The sequence below is a fragment of the Rutidosis leptorrhynchoides genome, chromosome 9, assembly GCF_046630445.1.
Source record: "Rutidosis leptorrhynchoides isolate AG116_Rl617_1_P2 chromosome 9, CSIRO_AGI_Rlap_v1, whole genome shotgun sequence".
NCBI lineage: Eukaryota > Viridiplantae > Streptophyta > Magnoliopsida > Asterales > Asteraceae > Rutidosis > Rutidosis leptorrhynchoides.
The window spans coordinates 73,938,202-73,955,778 of NC_092341.1; the positions used below are offsets into that span (position 1 = coordinate 73,938,202).

At 33.9% G+C, this 17,577-nt stretch overlaps 2 protein-coding genes across 2 annotated transcripts; both read right to left on the reverse strand.

Annotated features, from left to right (window-relative positions):
• Positions 1-3,133: 3,133 nt before the first annotated feature.
• LOC139868161 (uncharacterized) lies at positions 3,134-3,916 on the reverse strand. Its single transcript, XM_071856494.1, has one exon. It carries the CDS (start codon positions 3,914-3,916, stop codon positions 3,134-3,136), a length of 783 nt encoding a protein of 260 aa, XP_071712595.1.
• Positions 3,917-4,498: 582 nt separating this feature from the next.
• LOC139868162 (uncharacterized) lies at positions 4,499-8,159 on the reverse strand. The gene is made up of 2 exons (XM_071856495.1): positions 7,815-8,159; positions 4,499-6,919 (listed from the first exon to the last, which is right to left on the reverse strand). The coding sequence occupies exons 1-2, from the start codon at positions 8,157-8,159 to the stop codon at positions 4,499-4,501; spliced, it is 2,766 nt and encodes a 921-aa protein (XP_071712596.1).
• Positions 8,160-17,577: the final 9,418 nt, after the last annotated feature.

Here is a 17,577-nt window from a genome sequence, read left to right on the forward strand (position 1 = left end):
TATATCTTTTACAGAAAGAAATCACATGTGTAACAATTAGATTTTCAAATCTAATTTTAAATAAGTAAATCTACTTTTAAGATATGATAGAAATCAATCCAAATCTCCTTTTGTTTTGTAGCAAAACAAAATGAATCAAGATCATTTTCAAAGTCGTATTTCTCAAATACTTTAGGGGTATATTATGTAACTTATAATTAATAATTTCTATCATGTCGCTTTCATGTGAATAGTAAATTAATTAATTTCGTTTCATTTACTATTCATGTGAATAGTAAATGAATTAATTTCAATTTACTATTTTGTTACTTGAGTAATATATATATATATATATATATATATATATATATATATATATATATATATATATATATATATATATTATTTGACGTCTCGGTGTATATGTGTGTAACCCCGAAGGCTCAAATGAAGTTGGTCATATAGTTATATGTTGTACATTGCACATTAATCCTACAGATTACAAGCTGAGATGAGTGTGACATACATTGTTGACAATCAGTTGAAAAGTATCTCAACTCTTCCCGGTTAGTTTCTAACCGAAATAAACCGACTAAGGCAAGAGCAAAAAAACCTGCAAATTAGCCAAATCCTTTCTTGGATCTTGGGTTGGAATCATAAACAATTGGGTCGGATAACCATTTTAACCACTCGAGATTGACTTTATTTCCTCAGCAATTAATTTACTCGAAGCTTTTTGATTGAATATCGGATAAGATTTTTGGTGGGCTAACGGGGTATTACCAAAGACATGATCGTTCTGATTTTTTCAAATATAGTAGCTTGAAACCCATAAAATTGCTTGCAAAATAGATGCACCCGTTAAAGTTCTGAAATTAGAGTTTTCAGCCTTGAATAAATCCGAAAGGTTGTTAATAGTTTAACCCTATTATCGTAGTCTCTACCACCCTCACCATTTTTACTAAATTTTAGATGTATTTCATATTGTATCGTTTCTTCTAAGATGTCCATTTTGACCAATTAATAGATTATTTCTTAAACAGCCACAATTCAATAAATGCTAAATCAACTAATTAATTACCATTATTATGTCAAGGTTAAACTGCATGTTATTTAAGATAACTCATGTTATAGCTAGTGAACATTAAACAATGCTCCAACTCATCACTTTGTTACGACACATGCATGACATAGTAATAGTTAAACAAATTAAGCTCAACTAGCTAACAAGGGTAACCCAAATTAGAATACAAAATCAATTAATCAGAACACCGTACCATGTCTGAAGTTTTTTTTTTTTTTTTTTTTTTTTTTTTTTTAAAGGCAGTATAATTAAAACTCAAAGGAATTTACAAAGCTAAGGGCATACAACAAAAAACGAGCAGTAGCTCCTCAGAATCACGAAATGCTTAAAGCACAATACAAGAAAATATACTAATCTATGGGATGCTAAGATAGTAACATATCTAGATTAATACATTATGCAATAACAAGATCGAATGGAGAATGAAGCCATCTATGCCAATCCAAGGTCTTTGATTTGCACCTTTTGGCGATCCAATCATAGCTTGTAACTTGTATCTCGTTTAGGGCGACCGGAGTATTCCAACATTTGTTCTTGAAAACCTTTTGATTACGGTTTTTCCAAATAAAGTATCCGCTCACCCATCTAACCGCTTGCCAAATCTTCGTACCATGTCTGAAGTTGTTGATCGTTCTAGATGTAATTGTGAAACTTTGATCAATTATGAGCCGTTGTTGAGTTAACACCTTAAGATAAAATTAACAGTGGTACATAGAGTTAGGGCGGGTAGCTAAATTTGACATTGACATACGCTTTTGAAAAGTTGATGAATGATGTCATATAGGTGGATGATGCATGCTAGTTAAAATTAATAGAGATCGTAAGTGTAAAAAATTGCAAGATAAAAGACGCTCCTCTAAATAATACAGATTATCCGTACATAAATTTATGTTGATAAAGATTATCCGTACATAACATCTTTTTTTTTCTACACACCATTAAATTAATTTATGTTGATAAAGATTAAAAAGTTAATTTAGAAAAATATTTTGATGGTGCATGAAAAAAAATTATGAATTACCACCCATTAAATATGGAGTTAAAACAACTACGGAGTATATTTTAGATGACCCATTGATCTATTTATATTTACTTAATCCATTGAATAAAAAATGCAATAAAAAGAAAAAATGGAGATGATGGGTACATAATTTTAGGGTAATGAGTAAGGTAAAAAGCCTTTGATTCCGGTCTCTTTAATCCGCAAACTCCATTTGTCACTTGATCATACTCTTTAAACATTTTTGTCCCTTAACCACCCAATCATGCTACCTTTTTTATTCGTGCAAACTCAATTACATTCTTCTATAACACTTTAATACTTAATCTTATAGTCAAAAAGCACGGTTTCAAAACTCATATTCAAATTATAGTGCCCAATTTAATATGTAACTTTTGCTTTCGAATGTTTGTGTGATAATAATGGCTTTGATACGAGAGATTATCTATCATTATTGGTGCATAAAAGGATTAAGTTCGGATCAACCGTATTTTATACCTAAGGAGACAGTGACTGTCGGATCAATCCGATTAATTTGATCCGGTTCGACTAAATCGACAATCGAAAGTCAACGATTCGCTAGAAATCTCGATCCGAAGATTCATAGAGCTCCAACAATCTTTAATAGTGTTAACTGCATGGATTGTTAATTGTTACACTTTTTTTTTTTTTTTTTTTTTTTTTTTTTTTTTTGTAATTTCTAACATCTTAAAAGCGTCTTTATAAATAGATATTATATTGTTGCTAAAGATAAACGCATAAGTTATTTCTGACTTATATTTGATTAATTAAAATTAGGTATTAAGCAAAATATACAAAGATCCTTTCTTTTCTTTTTTTTTTTCTCATTAAAAAATAAGAGAGAATCTAAGCAGCAGAAATCAACTATCAGCACATAATTATTTTTCCCTCAACAATTATTCTTCCTTCGTCAATATCTCTACAACTACTATATAATAAACATAATTATAATTATTATCATAACTAATTATTAATAATTAATAATAATCAACCATAATTATAATTATTAATAATTAATTAAACATTATAATAATATGAATAATTATCCTTCAGTTTTCAACCATGCTCTGCTGCTTAATGAAGCTCTGTTGCTTCAAAATAAAAGCCTCAACCGCTAACCGGAACTCTTCATTACTCAGACTATCAACTGACGAATCTCCGTCGCTCTTCCGCCTCTCCTCCGCCACCTCTCCGCCACCTCTCCGCCTCTCCGTCACCGATCTCCTCAATTCTCTCCTAGTCCTCATCGATATATCTCGCTTCAATTTCTCCGATTGCGTCCTCTTAAACTTCTCAATTTGCTTCTCCGCCTTCTTAATCTTCTCCACTTCCGTTTTCACAACAATCCTGTTAACATCACAAACCGCCGCATCTTCTGTAAAATCATGAACCGGCAGTTGAACCGGTTCAACAACCGAACCGGATTCAGTTATTTTATTCTCATCCGAAGTGGTTGCATACTTATATCTATTTCCATCACCTCCCGAAGTTTCCGGAGTAACGGAACCAGTAACGGAATCACTAACGGAATCAGTTACGGAATCGTTACTAATCTGAGTATCACGAGATAAAAAGTAACAAACGATAACGATAAAATTACCGACGAGAAAAATCACGTGTTGATTCAATATGTAATAAGAACACGCGTATAAATACTCAATCGACGATTTAAATACTGTAGGTAATCGTGTCGACGACCACGAAATCAACGCAGCGATAACGAAAACTTCGATTATTTTGAATAACTTCGAAATGTTGTTAAACCGATTGTATCTAGCAATCGCATTGGCTTTTTCGACTTGAATGTTGTCGAATAAACTATACGAATCCATATTTTGTTGAGTTTAATTAATGATAATGATGATTGATGACTGAAACACGAATGAAAAAATTGTAGCACGAAAATGGAGTGAAGAAAAGTGTGTTTGTTTTGAAAATTGGTGGGGGATGGGGACTAAGGGATGGTGTGTATTTATAGGGGGTGTAGATTCTTTTGAATAATGATTTCATAATTGTTACAATATATAGTTTCCATTTTGTTTTGTGTTAAAATATTGCAGTACGATATCTTTTATTAATTTTTATGATTGTGAGTATGAATTCCTTTTTTTTTTTTTTTTTTTTTTTTGAAAAGCAAAAAATTATTATTATTAATGGAAAATTAAATTACAAGTCCCTATACACATCTATACAATTGAAATGGAGATACATATTGTAGGAATCTATTTATCGAGGGTAGCCGACGGATACTATAAAAACTAAAGAGGGAATAAGAACTTGAAACGTCAAGCCGGGGAAGAGAGAGGAACAGTGACGATCAAGCGCCAACAAAGTTACTACAGACTAACCCGATTAATCAAACCCTCAATAGAAGAAATGGTATTCGATGGCTACACATGAGTGTAAGTATTGTATTAGCCGATACCGAGACGATGTGGAGGATCCGCCACGAAGAAGGAAGGATTAATGAGCCATTGATGCCACATGATTGATTTCTTTTTGCGCAATCTTTTGGAAATCCAGCTATAACTTTGAGTTTGAATTTCGGAGAGAATCGAGGCGAGGGACCAAACTTTTTTGGAAAATACTTTTAAGTTTCTATGTTTCCAGATTATGTAGCATGTAATCCATTTGGTTGCTTGCCATGGTGAAGATCCGTGTTTGTTGAGAGCGAAGGCTTGATTATTGATAATAGCATCGTTTAAATTGGAAATTATTGAGATGTCTTGGGCCCACCAATCTAGTACGTGTTCCCATATTAGAGCCGATTTTGGACAAAGAACAAGAGAATGCTCAACGGATTCTATTTCCGTCTCGCATAAAGGGCACAAGATGGAGTCGAGATCAATGCCACGTTTGTCTAATTCGTATCGAACCGGTATCTTTTTTTGAAATGCTCTCCATATGAAAATGAAGACTTTTTGGGGGAGTAGATTGTTGCGAGGAATCGTCGTGTTGAGAGCGTTACCACCAAGCTTAAGGGAGTTTATCAAGTGTGCCATAGATTTGGTGGTGTAAGTACCCGAGGGGTCAAGAGTGCATTTCCAAGGGTCAGGTTTGTCTGATAGTGTAATGGAGGATACAATATTGTTTAGTTCCGATAATTCGTTGAGCACACGGCCGTTTGGAGAACGTGTCCAACACCAATTACCAAAAGAAGTTTCGTTGATTTGCGTGATTCTTTCAGCGACAGTTGCTTCTTTGTTGAGCTCGAGCATGTATAACCTGTGAAAAAGTGTGCTGAAGCGTTCCGACCCAAACCAAATGTCATTCCAGAATTTGATAGTGTCACCATTTCCGAGGCATTTTGTGATGGCGGATGAAAATGAAGTCCCGGAGTTGTTCGCGACTTTGCCAGCTTTAATGATTTCTTTCCAAACTGTGCGACCTGAAATATTCCTGCAAGAAACGTTAAATTCCAACCCCCCCCCCTTCCCGTAGATACTAGTGATAATTTTAACCCAAAGCGCATTTTCCTCGTTTTTAAAACGCCACCACCATTTGCATAGTAGTGAGATATTTTTGCTAAAAAGGGAGCCCACATTTAACCCACCATTTTCGTAAGGAAGAAGTATTTGATCCCATTTTACCCAATTAATTTTATTTTCTGAAGATGTCCCTCCCCAAAAGAATTTGCGTCTTTTAGCCTCAAGGAGGTTAAGGATAGAAGAAGGTGCATGAAAGAGAGAAAAGTAGTAAAGCGGTATGCTACTTAGTATGGATTTAACGAGGGTAAGTCGGCCGCCAAAATAAATGGTTTTGGCCGCCCAATCGGATAGTCTTTTATCGAACTTTTCCACGATAGGGTGCCAAGATGAAGGGTGTGATGTGGGGATACCGATGGGAAGGCCGAGATATGTGAAAGGAGTGGTACCGGTGGAACAATTGATATAATTTGCCATATCTTCGGTTTCAGAAGGGGAAGTTCCAATACCGTAGAGTTTGCTTTTTCGAAAATTGACTTTGAGTCCAGAAACTTTTTCGAAGCATTTAAGGAGTTTGGAAATGCTTTTGTCATTCCTTTTACTCCATTCCCCGAAAAAAATTGTATCGTCGGCATACTGGAGGTGGGTAACAGTAACATTATCGTTCCCGACGTTGATACCATGTATATGACCATTAGAAAGAGCACGTTTAACGAGGATGTTGAGGCCTTCGGCGACGATGATGAAGAGGAAAGGTGAGATAGGGTCCCCTTGGCGGATGCCTCTTTCAGGGGAGAACTCCGTTGTAGGGGAGCCATTAACGAGGATGGAAATGGATGAGGACGAAAGACACGCACGAATGAGATTAATCCATTTCTGGCCAAATCCCATGTGATGCATGGTATTAAACAGAAAGTCCCATTCGATACAGTCGAAAGCTTTTTCGAAATCGACTTTAAAAATTAGACCTTTGCGTTTCTTACGTTTAAGTTCATCAATAATTTCGTTAGCAATAAGAACGCTGTCTAAGATGTTGCGACCTTTGAGGAAGGCTGTTTGTTCAACCCCAACGACCTTGTGAATGACTTTGGCGAGACGATTAGAGAGGATTTTGGTCAGAATTTTGTAATAGCTACCGATTAGACAAATAGGTCGGTATTCATTCAGACCGATAGGGTTAGGTTTTTTGGGTATGAGGGTGAAAAAAGAAGCATTACAGCCTTTGGAGATTTCAGAGTTGGTCCAAAACCATTCGAGTGCTTTAATGAGGTCGTGTTTTATAAGATCCCAGTATTTTTTGAAGAATTTCATATTAAAACCATCGGGGCCTGGCGCCTTTGAGCTATCACAGTTGGAGAGTGCATCCCAGATTTCTTTTTCATGGAGTTCGGACTCGAGAATGAGATTATCCTGGGGGGAGATGTATTGAAGGTGGGGAGCATTATCGAAGGAACAGTGATTGCTAAGGTTGTTTGATTTGAAGAGATTTTTGAAATAGAGATATGTTTCATGTTTAATGATGTTTGGGTCTTCGATCCAAGTTCCATTAATGGATATGCCGTGTATGTTGTTTTTACTTGTGCGTTTTTAATGTAATTATGAAAGTATTTCGAGTTTTCATCGCCTTCGAGAGCTCATTTAATTCTTGATTTTTATTTTAACATATTAGTTTTAATTTTTTGTTTTTCAATGTGAGAGAATTTATCATTTAGCCAATTATTTTTCTCAGTTTCGGACAAGGGTCTAGTTTCGGCTATAGCTTCCCATTCATTAATGGCATTAAGGTGATCTAGGATTTGGGAGTCGATGTTATCGAGTTGTGTACTATGTTTTTTGAGTTCCATTTTTACATTTTTGAGTTTGTTACGGAATATACAATCAGGGCGGTTACCGGTCATTGGAATTGACCAAGCCCGAGCAATGACGGAATCAGCATCCTTGAGATCGAGCCATGTGTTAAAAACGCGAATAGGTTTAGGTCCGGAGTCTGCGAATGTATTCCTAAGGAGAATGGGACAATGGTCTGAGAGGTCACGATCTAGAGTTTTGGAAGAGATGTTGGGCCATAGTTTTAAGATTTCATCGGAGACAAGGAATCTATCTAGTTTACTAAACTTCATTTTTTTATGCAGATTCGAGTGAATTTTTTCCCACCTAGGGGCAAATCGATTAGTCCGGAGTTGTTAATGAAATTGTTAAAATTGTTAGCCCAATGTTGGTTAAATTCGCAATTCATGTGTTCCGAAGTGTTTCTAACTTCGTTAAAATCGCCGAAAATGATGAAAGGGAACGTGAGAGAGTTTACGAGAGAGGTAAGTTCAGCCCAGAGTCTGAGTTTTTTGGAAGGGGAGTGTGGGCCGTAGACATTGACAAGAGCAATCTTCGAATCATAACCCGCCCATGATCCGCATATTGCCAGAAAAAATTCTCCTTCAATAGCATAATCGAAGGAGAATATGTTACAGTCCCAAATCATAATGATTCCCCCTGAGGCACCGACCGAATCTTTTTGAACAAATTTGAAATCCGAATTACCCCAGAATGATTCAATAATATTATCTTCGATTTTTTCACATTTTGTTTCTTGTAGTCCTAGAATTGTGGGTTTCTCCTTATTACAAATACGCTTTAGCCAACTAATTTTACCCATTTGCCCAATACCCCGGATATTAAGAGAGATCGTACACATTTATAACAATAAGTAAAGACGAGAGAGAAGGAGCGAGGTTACCTTGAGTTCCAACGGATACCGATGCTTTGCCCGAATTCATTTGTGTCCATGCTTACGTCTTTTGATGAGCTTGATGAAGTTTTGCCACGATTTGTTAATTGTGAGAACCTTAGTTTTTGTCCACTCCGGGCGAGGTGTTTGATGTATAGCATGTTTGATCTAGGACGGTTTTTTGGGTTAGGATGAGGGACCTCAGGTGGGATTTGACTCGAGGGGTTCACCTTAAGGATATCATCTTTGATACTTCTTTTGAACGGATGATCTTTGTCTTTTGGAATCAAGGTGGATTTTGCTCGAACAGTGGTTTTTTTTTTTTTTTTTGGTTTTAGTTTTGCCGATGGAGATCAATTCATCAAGGTTAAATGGATCGGAGGAGTCAATACGGGTGTGTGTAGGAGGTGGATCAGGCATGAGGGCCACTGGCGAAATATGTTGATGCTGTTTAGGGGAGATAGGGATGTCTGGAGCCGTTTCAGAGATGTGGGTATCTGGAGTGGTAGGATCATGAGTAACCTGATCGATGGGGATGCCTGAACTGTGAGTTGGTGGGCTGGTGGTATGGTTGTGGGGGGTATTGGGCTGATAGGTGGGCTCACTTGAGTTATTTTCGGTGGAAATAGAGCGGTTAAGTGGGCTTGGCGAAACATGGGCTACAGGTGGGTCAGAGGTAATTGGAGTATTTGGATTATCATTAGGGTTATCAGGAGAGGGGACTCTGGTACAGTAGCGTCTGGGATAAATATGGGATCGATATTATCATCGTGGATTACATCAGTAGAGGGGACAGGGACGTTAGGGCGGTCGAGGTGGATAGTTGAAGAATAATTATTGAAGTTGAAAGTTTCCATGCGTTTCGATGGTTGGGAGGGTGTTATATTTTCCGGTAAATTATTACTGGAATTTTGGTCAGAGGTGTTGCCAGGGTAGGTTTTATCTTGATTTTGAACCGTAGGGACATTCTGTGGAATATCATCGACAGGATCATCATCCTCCGTATTAGACTCCTCGTCAGAAACCGGTTCATTAATGTCCGAACCGTTATCCGAATTAGATTCATATGTCGAATCTTCTTAATAGTTAAACATTGAGAAATTTTGTACTTCATTAACAAAAACCGAAACATGCTTGGATTCACCATGTATAACAAAAGCTTGCCCATCAATAGGTTTAAAATCCATGGTTTTGATGATAACCGAACCGTGTGAAAGATCTTGGTTACAGTCATTGGTAATGGAACAGTTAAAGGTTTCGATAACCTGTCCCCAATTACTCGCTATATCACGGAAAGTAGACTCTAACCAACAAGTGATCGGGACACCAAAAATATTAATATAAGCTAAATGACCGGAGTTTGAGTACTCTTCCGGGTCCCAGGGGGTAATATCATCGAGCCAGTTCCATAGAGGGTGCCCCGAATTATTAAGCATGTCAAGGGCCGGTCGTTTGTCATCGTATACGAGCATTATGTCATGGCCCCCGAGATATTTGATAGAGAAACCATCGAGGTTTTTGCTTTGACAAATCTCATGAAAATATTCAAGAAATTCGAGATCCTTAACCTTACCTATAACCGCGTGGCCCAGAAGATCGATTAGAGGCTCGTTCAAGTTTACCTTAATAGATGGAATTTTGGCTGAAGACGATTGTTTGTTTGAGGTAGCTTCCATGTAACTTTGGTCATCCGTAGTATTGAAGGTGCTCAGTTTAGTATGAAGGGGGTTTGTAGGTTTATTGGTGTGTTGAGGAATAGGTTTTTTTGCTGCCTTTAGAGTTGTTATCCCATGCCTTATATGCCTTGAGAAGAAAATCACCAGCAACTACAAGACATAGACGTCTTGCGAGTGAATCCTTGTGATACTCAGGAACGTCAATGAACCGAACATACCCGAATTTTTTGCCACTTTTAAGGGTTTTGTTTGGGATGTAGACTTCATGAATGTTGCCATATCGTTTAAAAATGTTCCAGAAGTCGACCGAGGTCCAATTATCAGGGAAATTATGAAACATGTAAGAGGTGATATGGGATTTATCAATAGGTTTCAGTGGTGGGGATGTGTTGGTTTTAGGTTTACCGAATTGTTTGATTAGATTGATAGAGGCCTCTCGTTGTTTAAAGTGATTGTATTTGAGATTAGATGAAGAGTTTAGGTTGGTAATATTAGGTTTAGTGTTATGAAGGTCAGGATTATTGGAGGATTTGGTTGATGGTTTTCGATTACTCCGGTCGACAGTGACCCAAATACCTTCATTGATGGGGCGATAATTGATGTGGTTGGCGGTGGTGTCGGTGGTGTAAGGGCGGCGGTCATCGGTTTTGGGTGTGAAAGGAGATGTGTGGAATGGATACATGGTGGGAAGGTAGATCGAATACAGATGAACAATTATAAGATAAAAAAACAGAAGCAATGAATTGAAAAAACTAGAACAAGTTACCGGAATAATGTACCGGCGATGGAGATAGTAGATGGAAGAGACGGAGACTTTTCATATTCCAGAGAGCGTTTTGTATAGAATTCCTTTTTTATTAAAGAGAATAGTTAGTTTGATAGGTTGAATATGAATAATGGATAATTGTGTTATCCATCAAATATTTTAGAAAACTTAGTGCGAAGAAATAATCTTTTATAGTTTTACTCCGATTTATATAGCCTAAATAAAAGATTAGAGAAATTTTGAAAAAAGGTTTAGGAAAAAAGTTGCTTAAACTCTTCTTATATAATCTCCCTTATTATGTTACATATATACACACATAATCTTCGATAAGATTTGAAAGAACAATGTTTATATTGTATTTGTACCTCTATAACAAAACACACTCGGTTTGGAGTCATTTTTTAGTTATAGAAGTTGTCGTTTCGATAAATGCGTACACATTGTTTATTTTATTTTTTATAATTTAGTCATGCAATGTGTGGTATTTTTTCTCTTTACTAAGTTTTTTGTTTCCTTTTTATTTTGTTTCCTTTTTATTTTGTTTTCATCTTATCAATTCAATTCAATTAAGTATTCATTTGAGGTATATATAATATATAATAACTAGTGAAATGACCCGTAAAATCACGGGTTTAACGAAACAGTTTAATGATATGTTTTAAGTATTAAGTGAACGTAAATGTTAAAGTTATTTAGTTTAATGACCCGTGAAACCATAAAGTCCGACTAAGAAACTCGTCAGCTGAACATTCATCAAACACCTAAAATGCATATTAAACAATTCACATTCAATCATAAGAGATAATATTTGTTGTCATTTTATTTTAAAAGTGTAAATTAAAATATAAATTTAGAATTAGTTTCTTTCTGCCTAGCTTATATACCTTCTCGTACTTAATTCAAAATAATTAATTAAAATAATTTAAATTTTTTTAATTTTAATATTTAAAATAATTACTAATAAGTTTTAATAATAATAATTAATTAATAAGATTTAATTTTAATTCAAAATTAATTTGATTAATGACATCACCCACCATGCTTAGATTTTTTATTTTATTTTATTTTAACGAAAGAATTAGCTTAATAATGACATCATCATTATAGGATTTTAACAGAAACTATGGATAGATTATATATATATATATATATATATATATATATATATATATATATATATATATATATATAAACATAGATATATATAACGATAATTTTATATGGATCTTGTTGATCATTAAATAACGTAATATATTAGATATCTAAAATTAATAATCTACTTCTAATTCTATACATACAACAAAAAGTAAAAAAAATAAATAAATATACAAATAAAGTTAAATTCTTTTAAACCATTATTTTGTATATATAAAAGAACAAAGTAGTTATAAAATAAATGATAAATTTTTTTAGCGACAAATTTTATTCAAGAATAAAGGCTCCCTAGTAAGACACTTTGAAAAACCAAAACAAAACAATCACAATACAAAACGTTTACGTTTACAACGGCTTTTTAACCACTCATGTCATTCTATATTAGATTTCCTCTACTCGATTCCAGTTAAATGAGTAGCTACAAATTGAATCAAATACCAAACTCTTCTTGGTCTCTTATGGGTTGAACAAAATCGAATTACGTGTCTTCCAAACAAGTAAAAAGAAACGCGAGATAACCTCATATACCTTGTCTTTATTCCTCGAACTAGTAACCCAATTCTTATGCCAAAACAACCACTCGTTCCAACATTCAAATTGCGGAACTGTACCTGAAGCCAAATCCCTATCTTACGCCATAACTCCTTTGCAAACCGGCATTCGAAGAGGATATGGTCTAGCGATTCAATGTGATGATCACATAAAACACATCCAATTCGTTCAAGATCTATTCCTTTTACGGAAGATTAAGTCTAGTAGGTAATCCATTAAACAAAACACGCCATATAAAAATATTAATCTTCCTAGGAAGAGTCCGACACCAAACCGTCACATGGTTCGAACAAGGGAGAATGTGAGAACCAATGTATAATCGAGTGCAGCTTACCGAAAAGTGCCACTATCCTAAATATACCAACGCATTTGAGGACCAAAGCATGGTTAAATGCCACAATACTTCTAATTCACAATCCACCGTTATCCATCAGGGCACTTGATCCCATTTTACTAAATGTATTTTCCTAGTCTCCATGTTTCCGCCCCAAAAGAACTCAGAACGAATGCTCTCTAGCTCCTTTATCACAGCTTTCGAACATTTAAATAAGAAAATAAAATAAATACCCAAACTTCCCAACACATATTTGATTAACGTGAGACGACCACTTATCGACACTAAGTTTGCTTTCCAAAAACAAAGGAGTTTTCGAAACCAATCAATTAACATTTTTCAGTTAGTTACATGATTCATAGAATTACCCATCGAAAGACCCAAATAATTAAAAGACATCTCACCTCTTTGACAACCTGTATCCCGAGCAAATGCGTCTACCTCGGCAATTTGAATGCTAACACCGTAAAAATTGGACATGTTAACGTTAAATTTCAACCCTGAAAAACTATAAAGTGATCCAAAAAAATTCATAATATTATCCAAACAATTTTTGTTCCAATAAAAAATAATAACAACATTATCGGCATAAAGTATATGAGAGAGCGGGTAATGCATCGAACCAGCTTTCAATAAAATGTACATGTGCTAATAACATTTCTTATACTGTGTGTTTTTTTCCACATGAGAACTATTAAATTGGAATGGACAGAATATGTGTGTGTGTGTGTGTGTACATATATATATATATACACACACACACACACACACACACACACACACACACACACATATATATATATATATATATATATATATATATATATATATATATATATATATATATATATATATATATATATATATATATATATATATATATTCATTTAACATTTGCAATATTCCATCAATATCGTTTTGTTTTGAAAATTGTATGTAACCGTTTGCCCGTATTGTCATAAACCGAAAAACCCACTCCTCAAGCTTTCGCACCAACTCCTACACAAACTCTTCCCAACAACACTTCTAACTCCCTATGTTCGATTGAGGGGATGCAAGATGATTCATCATTCAAGGAAAAGCTAAAGAAAATCTTCAAGCAAGCTCTTTCCTCCACCCCTTTCAATTCAATAAAGACATATTTGACCAACGCACACCAAGGGTGGGAAACAATGTTGGGACCAAAAGATGGTGTGCATTGTGATCATTCCTCTCAGACTTAAACAACCAACAATGAAAACCTTCCAACTCAAGTCAACAACTACGCCTATTCCAAAGGGGAGAGTTCAAGACTTCAAAGATTTTCACAAAATACATCAATGGAGTGAATGTTAGGTCTTAAAATATGATGTATGTCGTACTTTTATATACGTGATGTAAGTGAGGATAGTATATAGTATTAATAACATCACCACACCTGGTTCATTAACTTTTCCTCTCATATGTCTCCAACACCCACACCTTTACCCTTCACACTTAACTAAATCCTTCCACTAATGTAACCTTCAACACTATGAATTTTGACTAAAAGTTGTGATACAATTGTGATTCCTATATGTGATCTTGTGCATCTGAATCATCATATTATCTTCATCAACATCACACATATTCTTACAATTATATACACATCCACAAAATACATATACACTGAGACATTTACAAACACATACATAAACACGAATTCATCATCCTATATATATACATATAGTGTGCATATCTCATGAGAACTTCATTTTGCAAAGAACCATAAGAACTTCAAAGTGCACAATTTTTTATTTTTTGTTCGAATTCAGAGTTGTAGAACGAGAAAATGTAGAACAAAAATTGTTTGAACACGGTGTATTTGTTTATTCGATATCGGATTTGTAGAACAAAAAATTGTTCGAAAGTAGTGTATTTTTTTGTTCGAACTCAGCTAAAATTGTTTGGATTCAGAATTTTGTTGAACGAGAAAATGTAGTACAAAATATTGTTCGAACAGACCAAAAGTTGTTCGCCCTTGTATCAAAATTGTTTTTAATTCAAGTTCTCAATGTTCTCATTCAATTGAGTTCTCATTAGATCCTTGCAATATATATATATATATATATATATATATATATATATATATATATATATATATATATATATATATATATATATATATATATTGTAGTGACCCGAACTTTTCCATGTTTATATATATTAAATGAAATTGATTTTTACATGATTAAGTGTTTCCAACATGTTAAGCAGTCAAACTTGTTAAGACTTGATTATTTGAAATGAGTTTCATGTAGACAATTGACCACCCAAGATGACCGGCGATTCACGAACGTTAAAACTTGTAAAAACGACATGACGATATATATATAGATATACATATAGTTAACATGAGATTATGATAAGTAAGTATCTCCATAAGTATGTTAACAATGAGTTATATACATAAAAATGAGACTACTAAGTTAAGAAAGTCGAAACGATATATATAACGATTATCGTTATTACAACGTCTTACTAAATACATATGTATCATATTAAGATATTGTTACACTATATTTAACATGATAAAATGATAATTATATATGTTAATAATGAGTTATATACATAAAAACAAGACTACTAACTTAAGGATTTCGAAACGAGACATATATGTAACGATTATCGTTGTAACGATATTTAAATGTATATATATCATATTAAGATATATTAATATATCATAATATCATGATAAGGTAATAATTTAACATCTCATTAGATATAATAAACAATGGGTTAACAACATTAAATGAGATTGTTAACTTAAAGGTTTCAAAACAACACTTACATGTAACGACTAACGATGACTTAACGACTCAGTTAAAATGTATATACATGTAGTGTATTTAGATGTATTAATATACTTTTGGAAGACTTCAAGACATATATCAAAACACTAATACTTAACAAAAATGGGTACAGTTACATTCTCATTCTTTTTTCATCAAGAATTCTAGTCGTATTCATACCCGTATTATACACAGCTTCTAGACGTACTTACTGTGGGTATATACCAATAGGAACTAGCATGGGATTCCACTCTTGATTATGTCATGTATGACTAATCAATTTTAACTTCTACCATGAACTAGTCAACTAACTAGAACTCCTTTTAACCCCACTCACCACTCACCAGTTACCACTCATCATTCCCTCCAATTCTCTTTCTAATTCTCTCTCGACAAATACATACACTTATGAACGAATTTTTCCAGTAGCTAATCATCATCTTCATCAAAAATTACTTCAAGAATCAAGCTATAATCATCTTAGGAAGAACACTTCAAGAACACTTCGAAAATCCTTTCAAGTTTACTAGTTTACATCCAAGCTTTCTAATCCATTCCAAGTAATCATCTAAGATCAAGAAACCTTTGTTATTTATAGTAGGTTATCTTTCTTATTCAAGGTAATAATCATATTCAAACTTTTATTCAATTTCTATAACTATAAACTATCTTAAATCGAGTAAAAATCTTACTTGAACTTGTTTTTGTGTCATGATACTACTTCAAGAACTTTCAAGCCATCCAAGATCCTTTGAAGCTAGATCATTTCTTGTCACTTCCGGTAGGTTTACCTACTAAACTTAAGGTAGTAATGATGTTCATAACATCATTCGATTCATACATATAAAACTATCTTATTCGAAGATTTAAATTTGTAATCACTAGAACATAGTTTAGTTAATTCTAAACTTGTTCGCAAATAAAGTTAATCCTTCTAACTTGACTTTTAAAATCAACTAAACACATGTTCTATATCTATATGATATGCTAACTTAATAATTTAAAACCTGGAAACACGAAAAACATCGTAAAACCGGACATATGCCGTCGTAGTAACACCGCGGGCTGTTTTGGGTTTGATAATTAAAATCTATGATAAACTTTGATTTAAAAGTTATTCTTCTAGGAAAATGATTTTTCTTATGAACATGAACTATATCCAAAAATCATGGTTAAACTCAAAGTGGAAGTATGTTTTTCAAAATGGTCATCAAGACGTCGTTCTTTCGACTGAAATGACTACCTCTTACAAAAATGACTTGTAACTTATATTTCCGACTATAAACCTATACTTTTTCTGTATAGATTCATAAAATAGAGTTCAATATGAAACCATAGCAATTTGATTCACTCAAAACGGATTTAAAACGAAGAAGTTATGGGTAAAACAAGATTGGATATTTTTTTATTGTTGTAGCTACGGGAAATATTGTAACAATTCTATACAAATCATAACTTAACAAACTTATATTGTATTATTCATGTATTCTAATATATATTATGTAATCTTGGGATACCATAGACACGTATACAATGTTTTGACATATCATATCGACCCATCTATATAATATATTTTGGAACAACCATAGACACTCTATATGCAGTAATGTTGGAGTTAGCTATACAGGGTTGAGGTTGATTCCAAAATAATATATATAGTTTGAGTTGTGATCTAGCCTGAGGCTTGTATACACTGGGTCGTGGATTGATCCAAGATAATTTATATTTATTTCTGTACATCTAACTATGGACAACTAGTTGTAGGTTATTAACGAGAACATCTGACTTAATAAGCTTAAAACATTATAACGTATTAAAAAATGTTGTAAATATATTTTGAGCATACTTTGATATATATGTACATATTTGTATAGGTTCGTGAATCGACCAGTGGCCAAGTCTTACTTCCCGACGAAGTAAAAATCTGTGAAAGTGAGTTATAGTCCCACTTTTAAAATCTAATATTTTGAGATGAGAATACATGCAGTTTTATAAATGTTTTACGAAATAGACACAAGTAATTGAAACTACATTATATGGGTGAATGATCGAA